Source organism: Nycticebus coucang, chromosome 10, assembly GCF_027406575.1.
Source record: "Nycticebus coucang isolate mNycCou1 chromosome 10, mNycCou1.pri, whole genome shotgun sequence".
Lineage (NCBI taxonomy): Eukaryota > Metazoa > Chordata > Mammalia > Primates > Lorisidae > Nycticebus > Nycticebus coucang.
Genome location: NC_069789.1, coordinates 126475681 through 126489695, shown reverse-complemented (window position 1 = coordinate 126489695; position 14015 = coordinate 126475681). Strand labels below are relative to the sequence as shown.

The following is a 14015-nucleotide window of genomic DNA, read 5'->3' as shown; positions in this document are numbered from 1 at the left end:
GCTGAGGAGTTCAAGATTACACTGAGCGATAGGGAGACCCCATCTCTACTAAAAAATAGCCGGGTATTGTGGCAGGTGCCTATAGTTTCAGCTATTTGAGAGGCTGAGGCAGGTGGATCCTCTTGAGCCCAAGAGTTTGAGGTTGCTGTGAGCTATGGCGCCATGGCTGATGGAAAGAGCCCAGACAGGGAGAGGTTGGACATCCAGTTGAGTTGCCAAAGCAGAGGACACATAGCTCCCCAAGGTATGCGAAAGCAAGACAGCAGCAGGAAAATGGACAGTGGGCAGGCAAATGGATAGTTCCTATATAATAAGTAAGGGGGAAATCTGAAACCCCATGCTGAGAAATGAATCCAGTTGTGCAGTTCCAGGGTAAGTGCAGGAGAGGATGGGCCAGTGAGAGAACAGCTGGGGTACCTGGCACAAGCTGGCTGGTAAGCTAAGCAAGAGTCTTCAGCTAAAGGGTCAAGAGACTGTGTGTTGCTCCAAGTTCTACTGTAACCTTGCCAACTGACTCAGCCTCTCTGTGCCTGTTTGCTCAACCACAGAAAGTGGAGATAAGAGCAGTACCCACTACACAGGGTCACTATGAGGATACGTGTAAAGTGCTTGGCATATCCTAAGTGCTCAGTAAGTGTAGTTTAAGTGGTGAATATTCTTGCAGAGACTTTTACATTATTACTGGAGAGATGTGTATGGTACAGTTTTTATATATGTGTATGGTACAGTGTTTATGAACATGGTTACTGGCCTGGAGTCTGTAGCACAGTGGTTACAGCGCTGGCCACATACACTGAGGCTGGTGGGTTCAAACCCAGCCCAGGCCAGCTAAATAACAATGACAACTGCAACAAAAAATAGCCGGGTGTTGTGGCAGGCACCTATAGTCCCAGCTACTTGGGAGGCTGAGGCAAAAGAATCACTTAAGCCCAAGAGTTTGACGTTGCTGTGAGCTGTGACACTACAGCACTCTACTAAGGGCAACAGAGTGAGACTGTCTCAAAAATGAAAAAAAAAAGAACATGGGTCCTGAAGTCAGAACTGCTGGATTCAAAACCTGGTTCTGCCACTTATCAGCTGTGTGAGAGGAAAGGAGAGGAGTCTAGCAGAGTTCAGAAACCACGGTGAGGCTCAGTGCCTGCAGCTCAAGCGGCTAGGGCACCAGCCACATACACCAGAGCTGGTGGGTTCAAATCCAGCCCAGCCTGCTAAACAATGACAACAACAAAAAATAGCCAGGTGTTGTGGCAAGCGCCTGTAGTCCCAGCTACTTGGGAGGCTGAGGCAAGAGGCAAGAGAATCGCTTAAGCCCAGGAGTTGGAGGTTGCTGTGAGCTGTGATGCCATAGCACTCTACCAGGACAACAGCTTGAGGCGGTGCCTGTGGCTCAGTGGGTAGGGCGCTGGCTCCATATACAGAGGGTGGCAGGTTCAAACCCATCCCCAGCTAAACTACAACAAAAAAATAGCCAGGTGTTGTGGCAGGCACCGGTAGTCCCAGCTACTTGGAAGGCTGAGGCAAGAGAATCGCCTAAGCCCAGGAATTGGGGAGATTGCTGTGAGCTGTGTGATGCCACAGCACTCTACCAAGGGCGATAAAGTGAGACTCTGCCTCTACAAAAAGAAAAAAAAAAAAAAAGAAAGAAACCACTGTGAATCCTGCCAGTTGTGTTTCTGTAGAAAATAATCATCCCAGCTAATCTGGGGGCTGAGGTGGGAGGATCCCATCCCTTGAGCCCAGAAGAGGGACATTGTCTTAAGAAAGCAAACAAACAAAATATCTAGGTCTTTGCTAGAGAAGTAGGGTCTGGGATTTGCTTTAAAATCCTCCAGTGAGAACAAAACAAAGAGTGGGTGGGAAAAAAGCAAAGTGTTTGTAACTGTGATGGGTTCAAGGGATTTCATAATACTGTTCTCTGTTTTGTGATGCTTGAAATTTTCCATAATAAATGCTACATTCTTCTTAGTAAAGTATCACAAGAATGGAAAAACAAGTGTCTAGTGTACTTCATACTAATATGAAACTAGAAGACAAGCAATACATGCCCACACAAAAGAAAAACTCAATTCAAGTTAGGGGGGATGGGAGGGGATTGGTGACCTCCCACCTAATACGCACAATGTAAGGAAATATGGCACACCTCCTGGCTGAGGAACACAACTACAATAGGGACTTTACCTAACAAATGCAAACATTGTAACCTAATCGTTTGTACCCTCATATTAATATGAAAAAAGAAAAAATCTCAAAAAAAAAAAAAAAGCAGCTTTAGAGAAAAAAAACCTCTGGAACAAGTTACATCTTTCACCTGTGTCTTCATAATCAAATCATTGTTTTCTGAGCATGTACTATGTGCCAGGCACAATTCCACATGCTTTAATGCTTTATTTTTTCTTATTTTATAAGAATGTATGACAGTACATTAAACATTTACTTTAATATTTTATTTATTTAAAATTTTTTTTTTGAGACAGAGCCTCAATCTGTCACCCTGGGTAGAGTGCTGTGGCATCACAGCTCACAGCAACCTCCAACGCCTAGGCTCAAGCGATTCTCGTGCCTCCGCTTCCCAACTAGCTGGGACTACAGGCACCCACCACAATGCCTAGCTACTTTTGGGGTGCAGCCGTCATTGTTGTTTGGCGGGCCCGGGCTGGATTTGAACCCACCAGCTTAGGTGTATGTGGCTGGCGCCTTAGCCGCTTGAGCCACAGGCACCGAGCCTCTTCATTTAATTTTTTTTTTGACACAGAGTCTATGTTGCCTTTGGTAGAGTGCTGTGCCATTATAGCTCCTACTCTTGGGCTTAAGCGATTCTCTTGCCTCAGCCTCCCAAGTAGCTGAGACTACAGGCGTCCGCCACTACGCCCAGCTATTTTGTTGTTGTTGTCATTGTTGTTTAGCAGGCCTGGGCTGGGTTCAAACCCACCAGCCCTGGTGCATGTGGCTGGCGCCCCAACCAATGAGCTACAGGAGCTGAGCCACGCCTTTCTTTTTGTTTTTCTCTTTCTTTCTTTCTTTCTTTTTTTTTTTTTTTTTTGTAGTTACCGTTTGGCAGGCCCAGGCCGGATTTGAATCCGCCAGCCCTGGTGTATGTGGCCGGTGCCCTAGCCGCTGAGCTAAAGGCATCGAGCCTATTTAATATTATTTTTAAGACAGAGTCTCTTGGGTGGCGCCTGTGGCTAAAAGGAGTAGGGCGCCAGCCCCATATGCCGGAGGTGGCGGGTTCAAACCTAGCCCCGGCCAAAAACTGCAAAACAAACAAACAAAAGACAGAGTCTCACTCTGTCACCTGTGTAAAATGCTGAGGCTCATACCTCATAGCAACCTCAAACTCTTGGGCTTGAACTTGCCTCAGCCTCCCAAGTAGCTGGGACTACACTATACCCAGCTAGTTTTTCTGTTTTTAGTAGAGATAGGGTTTCACTCTTGCTCAGGCTGGTCTCAAACTCCTGAGTTCAATCCATCCTTGGCCTCCCAGAGTGTTAGGATCACAGGCGTGAGCCACAGTACCAGCCTATTTTTATATTTTAAATGATAGTCGCTATTTGATCCTTATAATACTCTGACATGGCAGGCACATCTACAATACTATTTGTCTCTTACTGATTAGGAAATTGTGGCCCAGATGAGTAACATAGCTTGCCCAGGCTCACAGGGCTCCAGGGGTCCTGGGTTATCGGGCGGCCCCCTCAAGGTCCCAATGCCCCCAAGCTGCCTGCAGGGACTACAGAGGAAATGCGGCCAACAACCAGATGCTTCCGGGAGGACTCGGGGTGCCAGCCTAGTCTACCACTCCAGGGCATGCAGGACTCAAGGCTTTTTTGTTTCTTTTGAGACAGAGTCTCATTCTGTCGCCCTGGATAGAGTGCCCTCATGTCATAGCTCACAGCAACCTCATCCTCTTGCCTCAGTTTTTCTATTTTTAGTAGAGACGGGGGTCTCGATCTTGCTCAGAGTGGTCTCGAACTCTTGAATTCAAGGGATCCACCCCTTTCGGCCTCCCAGAGCGAGCCGCTGCGCCTAGCCCAGGACTCAAGGCTTTAACAGCGGGTGAGGATCCTTCTTCTACTGCTCCAGGACCTGACTCCCACCAGCAGAGGGCGCGGCCAGGCTAACTTCTAGAGCCACAAGCTGCCTTTGGGGGTTTGCCTTCCAACAGCACCGAGAAGCTCGGGATTCCCCCATCCCCGCCTGCGCTGACACAGACCGACCCTGGAAGAGGGAACGCAAAGAGCTGCCCAAGTCGGTTTTAATCAATAATCGATGACAAAAACAGGCTTGTACCTGTCCTCTCTCTGTGCCCCTGTGCCCTTGAGCACCCAAAGGTCGGAACTCTTAGCTCCCTCTTCTACCAGGAGTCAGGTCGGGACCCTCTGTCTCTTCCGACCCAAGACCTAAGCACCTGGCATCTCTCTATCACCGGAGGCCAGAGTTCCCCACAGTTGCTACGGCCTCAAGGACACAGACTCCTTGCGCAGGCTGGGGAAAGGAACCAGCGGCTCCGCCCCTAGTAACGCCCTCTTTGTGTCGTAACTGCAGCGACAGCCAATCGGGAGTCCGGAGGCGGAGGGTTTGGGAAGTGCCGGGCGGAAGTGGCTTTCGCATTTGCACTTTGGAGTCTCCGAGTGGACTTTTGGCGTTGCTGTTCTGAGAAGGTGTCTGTGTGCGTCCGCGGCCCAGCTGCTACCATGAGCCGGCCCAGCCGCCTGCAGAGACAGGTTCTAAGCCTGTACCGCGAGTTGCTGCGCGCCGGACGAGGGAAGCCCGGCGCCGAGGCACGAGTGCGGGCCGAGTTCCGCCAGCACGCCTCCCTGCCTCGCACCGACGTACTGCGCATCGAGTACCTGTACCGCCGCGGCCAGCGCCAGCTCGAGCTGCTGCGCTCCGGCCACGCCACGGCCATGGGCACCTTCGTACGACCGCGGGGCCCGACCGAGGGGTTTGGGGGTGCTGGAGCCCCGGAGACCCCGTCTGACGACGGTAACGGTCCAAACAACCCTCACGACGGAACGGGGGCACCAAAGACGCGGCCCGACGGACGGTGACAGCAAAGAGCTCACTCAATGGCCCGAGGGAACCAGGGAGCCCGCCTGACTGCGTGGGAAGACCGACCGAAGAAGCTGCCTGGTGGAGATGCGAGGTCTTAAAAGACTAGCTTGATGGATTGTGAGGATGAAAGTGCCCTCTGGGTGACGTGTTGGCCTAGAGAGCCTTGTGATGGACGGCGAGTGTTGCCCAGCCTTTCCTGATGCTTGGCTACAGGTCATCCCTCTCCCCCACGAGAGCTTGGTACGACCTGGGACACCAGTAAGCGGATGGTGTCAAGCCGAGAACTACTTACCTGGAGGCATGGGAAGCCTGGACACTCTACTCGTGGACCGAGTCTGACACACCCTTCTCTTGACCCCTGCGAACATTCCCACCCCTGGCTTCTCATGGAGACTCCTCTCTCCTGTATTTAACGCTGAGAACAGCAGACTTTTACCGAGAAATTTCGGGGAAGCTGCCCTGATAAACGGTGAGAAGCTGGATCCCCTTTGGAAGACTTTGTCCCGCATTAATTGTGACAAGCCAGGACCGTGAGGAAGGGGCCAGGGGTCTCTCACCCAGGGTCATTAACTAAAGACCCCTCCTTGATGCTTCTAAGGGGGAACCCTTACTTCTGTGCTCCTTTCCCTTCAGACTGTTGAACAAAGGGAATAAAATTAGGGGTATGGGGCGGCGCCTGTGGCTTAGTCGGTAAGGCGCTGGCCCCATATGCCGAGGGTGGCGGGTTCAGGCCCGGCCCCGGCCAAACTGCAACCACAAAATAGCCGGGCGTTGTGGCGGGCGCCTGTAGTCCCAGCTACTCGGGAGGCTGAGGCAAGAGAATCGCTTAAGCCCAGGAGTTGGAGGTTGCTGTGAGCTGTGTGAGGCCACGGCACTCTACCGAGGGCCATAAAGTGAGACTCTATCTCTACAAAAAAAAAAAAAATTAGGGGTATGCTTACTTCTCCGTTGGGGTCTTAAACATTTTATTTATTTGGAGATTTTCGAAGAGGCCTCCCGCATACGCACTTAGTGAGAAGTGACCCCCTGGCAGGGGATGGATGTGAGGAGCTGACTCTTCCTTTGGAGTCCTCTAGAGTGGCTGATGGAGTGAAGCAGCATAGTTTTCTCTCCTGGACATATCCCTGGAGAGGACTCATCCTAGCTGGACCCCAAGAGACCCCTGTTAACTCCTTAATGGAGGGCAAGTGATTTAACCTCCTTTCAAGAGAGAAAATGGAGCTGAGAAAGCTTGGCTCATAACCCCTACAGCAGTAGTGAGGCACTCAGATCCTTTTTATTATCTCACAAAACCAAAACTTGTCCTCAAACCTGGCTAAAGAGTCCAGCCTCTTCAAGCTGGGATTTTTGTCAACAAGGCCCTGGAGTGGGGGAGGGGAGATGTACTCACAGATCTCAGGCATACTGTCTCTCATGTCCCATATGGACCTGCCCTAGACGTTACTCTGGGGCACAGCATTTTGCATCCCTAAGCTTATTTGCACCCACCTTAGTTGAATAAGTGGAAATGAATTCCTGCAGATTCAGTGGGGGGGTGAAGGAGGAGGACGACCTTAGGAAAAGGAGCCTGGACCTTAGCCCTAGGGGACAGGAGAGAAACATGGTCACTGCCATAATCCCAATGAGGGAACCAGAAGCTTAAATAGTTATAAAGTGGAATTGAAATTTGAAGAGTTTGAAGGAGCTTGCCAGAAGGTAGGAACAGGCTTCTATGCAGGAGGACTAGAGGGGTGCATCAGAAGAAGTGCAGGGTCACAGCTGGGGCCTAGGGTGCCAGGAGCACAACAAGACTGTGGGGTTACTCACATGACTTCTACTTCAGCTTTGTCTCCTATTAGCCCTCACCATGGGACCTCAGCAACCCTGTTCAATCTCTCTCAGCTTCGGTTTTTTTCATCAGTGTGATCTTGTTAACCCTGCTCTGGCTCCATCTCAGAGGAAAAGCCAAAGTTCTGGAAGTGGCCAGGGGGTCTACCCATCTGCCCCCATTCTATCTCCAGCTCCATCTCCTGCCACTCACTCCTGGCTCCATGATTTCGAGCCATGGTAAGCTCCCGGTTGGAGCTTCTGGCAGGGGTACAGGCTGTGGTCAAGTTTCCAGTAGAGCTGGGCATACCTGGTCAAGAGAGGAGGAGGCATTCTCTGACCATTACAGATGACTGGGGTTTCCCAGAGAGGATAGGGGAGGAGAATGCCTGAGGTGACGTTTGGAGGAGGTGTGGAGGTGAACAGCAGTTAAGAACATGGATCCTAGAACCAGAAGGAAGGGCTTGAACCCCAGCTCCACTGATGACATGATCATGGACAAGTGACTTAACCTCTGTGGCTCAATGTATTTCTTTTTTTTTTTTTTTTTTGCTCAATGTATTTTTAAATGAAATGAGTATAATCTGCCTCCCTGATGTGGCCATTACTCTGCTACAGTGAATTAAATACATGTGGCAGCAGGTAATAATGGCTTTCCATGATCTACCACTTTAGTTCGCTTGGAAGCAGTTCCCAAGAGGTTGCTGGCTTCCTACCCAGAGCTTCTGTTGTGCTTGAGGGCTTTCTGGGAGGTGGGTTAATGCCTCAGAGGGTGGGTTAAACCCTCAGCCTGCTGGGGATAGCAGTCACTGGATGAGGGCCCTGCCTGCCTCTTGTTCTACAAGGTTTCTCAAATGCCCCCCACTCTGGGAGTGAGCACTGGTTGTTTGCAGTGGTTATGACTCCATGAATGCCTTTTTTTTGGCTTTCCCCGTGCCCTATCTCACTCTCCCTACTTGTCACTCCTCACTCCTGCCTTCTAGGATCACCTCCCAGATAAACCACCACCCAAGGCCTTGGCTCAGAGGATGTTCATGTGTCATGCGTGGGAACCGGGCTAGAACTCAGCTGATAGATTGTGCATGCCTGCTGCTGTTTTTTTCACTCTGCTAAGGCACAGGGTCAGCCTCTCACCCGTCTATTAAACAAGAATCTCCTGATCTAAAAAAATTGCTATAAAGGACATATGGGGATTGGAGTAATTTGGAATATGGATTGAGTTGTTAGAATAGAATTGAATTTAAAGTTCCTGATTTTGATGACTGTACTATAATTGTGTAAGAGAATGACCTTGTTAAGACAGACACACTGAAGTATTTAGGAGTAAAGCCATCATGTCTGTAACTTATGCTCAAATGGTTCTAAAACATATGTACTTACATAAACAGATTAGCAAGAGTATGAATGCTAATAGAGATAAAGCAAAATGTTAATAATTGGTGACCCTAGGTAAAGAGTATATGGGAATTATTGTACTAGTCTTTAAAAGTTTTCAAGGGCCGGGCTCAGTGGCTCATACCTGTAAACCTAGCACTCTGAGAGGCTGAGGTAGGTGGATTGCTTCAGCTCAGGAAACCAACCTGAGCTAGAGTGAGACTCTGTCTCTAAAAATTAGCCAGGCAGCAGCACCCATAGCTCAGTGGGTAGGGCACCGGCCACATACACTGAGGCTGGTGGGTTCGAACCCAGCTGGGGCCAGCTAAACAACAATGACAACTGAAACAACAACAACAAAAATAGCCAGGTGTTGTGGCGGGCACCTGTAGCTCCAGCTACTTGGGAGGCTGAGGCAAGAGAATCGCTTAAGCCCAAAAGTTTGAGGTTGCTATGATCTGTGACACAATAGCCCTCTACTGAAGGCAACAGAGTAAGACTCTTACCTCAAAAAAAAAAAAAAAAAAAACATAGCCGGGCATTGTGGCGGGTGCTTCTAATCCCAGCTACTTGGGAGGCTGAGGCAAGAGGATCACTTGAGCCCAAGAGTGAGGTTGCTGTGAGCTCTGATGCCACAGCACTCTACCTAGGGCAACAAAGTAAGACTATTAAAAAAAATAAATAAATAAATAAACATTTAAAATAATTTGTTTTTTTTTTTTTTTTTTGTAGAGACAGAGTCTCACTGTACCGCCCTCGGGTAGAGTGCCATGGCGTCACACGGCTCACAGCAACCTCTAACTCTTGGGCTTACGCGATTCTCTTGCCTCAGCCTCCCGAGCAGCTGGGACTACAGGCGCCCGCCACAACGCCCTGCTATTTTTTTGTGGCAGTGCAGTTTGGCAGGGGCTGGGTTTGAACCCGCCACCCTCGGCATATGGGGCCGGCGCCCTACTCACTGAGCCACAGGCGCCGCCCCTAAAATAATTTGTTTTTTAAGAGAAAGTCTCACTGTGTCACTCTGGGTAGAGTGCCATGGCATCATAGCTGACACCAACCTCAAACTCTTGGACTCAAGTGATCCACTTGCCTCAGCCTCCTGAGTAGCTGAGACTACTCGAGGCCCAGCTAGTTTTTCTATTTTTAGTAGAGATGGGGTCTTGCTCTTGCTCAGGCTGTTCTTGAACTCTTGAGCTCAAGCAGTCCACCTACCTCAGCCTCCTAGAGTCCTAAGATTATAGGTGTGAGCCACCATGCCTAGCCATTTTCAGTCATTTGAAATAAAAAATCACAAAAAACGAAAACTAAAAGTGTCGATAATTGTATCAGCATCTTATGGGTCATTCTCTATCTTTGGGTACCAGAATCCTCACATACAGGGCATGTTTTCATAAAAATGAAATATATATTTTCTGAGACTTCATAAAACTTATGCAAAACTTTCTTCACATATTTTTCCATCAAGGAAGTGTCTGTGTATTTGGCCTTTGAAAAAAATAATATCATGGTTAGCGCCTGTGGCTCAGTGAATAGGGTGCTAGCCCCATATACTGAGGGTGGTGGATTCGAACCCGGCCCCAGCCAAACTGCAACAAAAAAATAGCCAGGTGTTGTGGGGGGGTGCCTGTAGTCCCAGCTACTTGGGAGGCTGAGGCAAGAGAATCACCTAAGCCCAAGTTAGAGGTTGCTGTGAGCTGTGACACCACGGCATTCTACTGAGGGCAACAAAGTAAGACTCTGTCTCTTAAAAAAAAAAAAAAAAAGAAAGAAAAAAATAATATCTGGTCTCACAGATTATGATCACCCTATTGGGAATCACAGGTTGCTAGAATGTGTTCTTGTCTTGGGTCATAAACTCAGCTGTGCCAAGGAACCAGGCCATTGACCAGATGCAGGAGTTGACCCAGTGGCACCTTGAGGAACTCTGGGAACTCATGTACTGGACAAGGAGCCGCCAGGTACACCTACACCTTCTCATCACTCCTGCCCAGCACCTTTCTTTGTACAGCAACATCCTGGATTCAAATGATATGGAAGAATGACTTAAATGTTTTTATAGTGGTAAAATACTGTGATTAGGTTTTTTTTTTTTTTTGTAGAGACAGAGTCTCACTTTATGGCCCTCGGTAGAGTGCCGTGGCCTCACACAGCTCACAGCAACCTCCAACTCTTGGGCTTAAGCGATTCTCTTGCCTCAGCCTCCCGAGTAGCTGGGACTACAGGCGCCCGCCACAACGCCCGGCCATTTTTTGGTTGCAGATTGGCCGGGGCCGGGTTTGAACCCGTCACCCTCAGTATATGGGGCCGGCACCTTACCGACTGAGCCACAGGCGCCGCCCTGTGATTAGGTTTTTAAAAGAATCCTGATCTTCTGGAGATGCTCCATGAATGAGTAAAAGAATATGATGTCTAGAGTTGGCTTCAAAGTAATCTAGGGAGATGGGGGTGGATGTTTGGGAGAATGGAATGGGATTGGCCTTGAGTGGATAATGGTTGGAGCTAATGATGAGTCCATGAGGACTTGTGATGCTGTTCCCCTTTTGTACAAGTTTAAAAGTTACCAGAATGAAAGCTGGGAAGACTCCAATGGTGCCTCTCTTACTCAGATTAGTCCTCCCCATGGCCACACTTGATCTGGCCCCATCACCTCATACCTCATCTCCTTCTACTCTCCCTCTCCACTCAGGCTTCAGCTACACTGGCCTTCCCACAAGCAGGCACATTCGTACCTCAGGGCCTTTGCACTTGCACCTCCTCCACCCTGAATGCCTTTCCTCAAGGTCTGTACTTTCTAATATGGTAGTGAGAATACCTGTGACTTGAACATTTAAAATGTGGTCAATGTAACTGAGAAACTGAATTCTTAATTTTATAAATTTTGTTGTATTTATTTTAATTTTCTTTTTTGAGACAGAGTCTTACTCTGTTGCACTGGGTAGAATGTTGTGGCATCATAGCTCACAGCAACTTCAAATTCTTGGACTCAAGTGATCCTCTTGCCTCAGCCTCCTGAGCAGCTGAGACTACAGGCGCCTGTAGCAACAACCAGCTAGTTTTTCTTTTTTTATTTTTTTGCAGTTTTTTGGCTAGGGTTGGGTTTGAACCCTCCACCTCCGGCATATGGGGCTGGTGCCCTACTCCTTTGAGCCACAGGCGCCGCCCTAGTTTTTCTATTTTTAGTAGAGATGGGGTCTCATTCTTGCTCAGGCTTCTTTTGAACTCCTGAGCTTAAGCAATCCACCCACCTCGGCCTCCCAGAGTCCTAGGATTACAGATGTGAGCCACCGTGACCAGCCTTAATTTTAAATAATTTCAATTTAGGCCAGGCAAAGTGGCTTATGCCTGTAATCCTAGCACTCTAGCTAAGATGGGTGGATTGCTTGAGATCATGAGTTCAAGACCAACCTGAGCAAGAGCGACACACCCCACCATCTCTACTAAAAATAGAAAACCTGAGGCAAGAGAATCGTTTGAACCCAGGAGATTGCTGTAAGCTGTGATGCCACAACACTCTACCCAGGGTGACAGCTTGGGACTCTGTCTCAAAAAATAAATAAATAAATAATTTCAATTTAAAAACTGAAGTAGTGTAAAATAGTTTCTCTGTTACACAAGTTTGTTGTTTTTTAAGACTACATTTTATCTCCCCAAACTTTAACATCCAAACTGAGATGTGCTACCGACAACTATTTCAAAGACTTAGTAAGAGAAAAGGATTGTAAAATATCTTATTTTTTCTACATTGATTGCATATTGAAATGACATCAGGTTAAATAGAATATAAATTATATTACTGAAATTAATGTCACCCATTTCTACCGTTCAACATGACTACTAGAAAATGTTAAAATACATTCACAGCTCCAATTATATTTCTGTTGTACGGCACTGTTCCAGAAGTCTCTATGGCTTGTTTTCTCATTACAGTTTGCCATAATGGTATGATTATACCTTAGTGACTTCACTGTCACTCTGATACCTACCCCCCATTTAAACTGTAGTCCCTTTCCCCTTGCTCACTTGATTTTTCTCCTTAGCACTATCACCTGCCACATATTTTACTTATTTTTTAAATTCATTGTCGATCTCCCCCACTGGAATGTCAGTTCCAGATGAAAAAAAATTTTTTTTTCAGATTTTTTGTTTGTTTAGACAGTTTCACTATGTCGACCTCGGTAGAGTGCCGCGACATCACAGCTCACAGCAACCTCAAACTCTTGGGCTTAAGCGATTTTCTTGCCTTAGCCTCCCAAGTAGCTGGGACTACAGGCGCCAGCCACAATGCTCGGCTATTTTTGTTGTTGTTGTTGCAGTTGTCATTGTTGTTTAGTTGGCCCGGGCAGGGTTCGAACCCGCCAGCCTCGGTGCATGTGACTGGCGCCGTAACCACTGTGCTATGGGCGCCGCCAGCTCCAAATGAATTTTAGTCCATCTTGTTCTCCGTCCTGGCCCGGCTCATGGCAGGCAGTCAATATTTGTCAAATGAATGAATGAACAAATGACACAGATTTGTTCTATTACCAGGTATACTGGGCTGATACTGGCAAGACTCCGCAGGCTCTATTGGCTGGCGATCCCGAGGAGACCACGCCTTCTCTTTAGCTGGGGGCGGGAGACCCCGCCAACCAAGTTTGCATCCTGACTTTTCCCTCAAACCTGGAGTCTCTCCCAGAATCTGCTGCTTCCCTCACCTTCTCAGTATCCTCTCCCCCTTCTAGTAACAATTTCTTGATTTTCTTTGGCGACCCATCCCTCCCCCATTTTCAGCCCACATAGCCAGGCGGGGGGCTTCCTGCATCCCCCAGACTTAGCAGAGGAACCAGCCTTGGGACTTTGGTTGGAGCTATAAAGGAAGAGTGACTCCCGTTGGCCGCTAACTTGGCAGAGTGTATGGCTGGAGATTTTACTCTGGCCACCATCAGGGTAATTAGCTAAATCAGATGAAAGAACTGAGAATGACATCGTTTGGGCCTCAGGCTCTAGCAATGCCCGAAGTCCAGAACTTCTCAGTTACCCACAAAAGTTCCCATTTCTGTCTAAAATCAGTGAGAACTGGGCGGCGCCTGTGGGTCAGTGAGTAGGCCGCCAGCCCCATATACTGAGGGTGGCGAGTTCAAACCCGGTCCCAGCCAAACTGCAACAAAAAATAGCCGGGCGATGTGGCGGGCACCTGTGCTCCCAGCTACTCTGGAGGCTGAGGCAAGAGAATCGCCTAAGCCCAAAAGCTGGAGGTTACTGTGAGCTGTGACCCCATGGCACTCTACCAAGGGCAACAAAGTTCCCCGTGATAAAAACAAATATATTATCTAAATAAATAAATAGATAAATAAATAAGTAAATAAAATCAGTGAGAACTGAGCTGCTGTCACTTACTCCCTGTGTGGCCTCCTCCAATGACTGCCCTTCTTTGAGACTTTTCCATTCTGTTAAATGGGGCCACATCACTGGGAAACCTGTCAAGTGCACATTCAAGAGCCCAGCTCCAGCATCTGCCTCTAGTCTTGTGTCTGATGCTGCACCCACCTCTTGTCCTGCTTCCTATTAAGCTCTGGGGCAACTGGACTCCAGGACTGTGCCCTGGCAATTCAGCCTAGTGCTGGGAAGACCTCAGCCAATGATGACCCCACTGGGAGCCCACCATGCAGAATGATGGGACAAGGCACTTGTGTGGATGCAAGTCAGGGTCTGCATCAGGTGCGGTACGCAGCTCACCTGTAGTATCACCTGGCCCCTTTCCATACCAGCCTCTAGCTTCCTGTGGCAGGCACCAGTGACTCTTTGCC

The 14015-nt window shown here is 48.5% G+C and overlaps 1 protein-coding gene across 1 annotated transcript; it reads left to right on the top strand.

Moving 5' to 3' along the window:
* Positions 1-4629: 4629 nt before the first annotated feature.
* Positions 4630-13525, top strand: SDHAF1 (succinate dehydrogenase complex assembly factor 1). The gene is made up of 2 exons (XM_053604018.1): positions 4630-5521; positions 12757-13525. Exon 1 carries the CDS (start codon positions 4692-4694, stop codon positions 5046-5048), a length of 357 nt encoding a protein of 118 aa, XP_053459993.1. The 5' UTR covers positions 4630-4691; the 3' UTR covers positions 5049-5521; positions 12757-13525.
* The last annotated feature ends 490 nt before the right edge of the window (positions 13526-14015 follow it).

Excerpts from the sequence above, each read along its gene's own strand:
- SDHAF1 (XM_053604018.1), top strand. The coding sequence starts at position 4,692 with ATGAGCCGGCCCAGCCGCCTGCAGAGACAGGTTCTAAGCCTGTACCGC.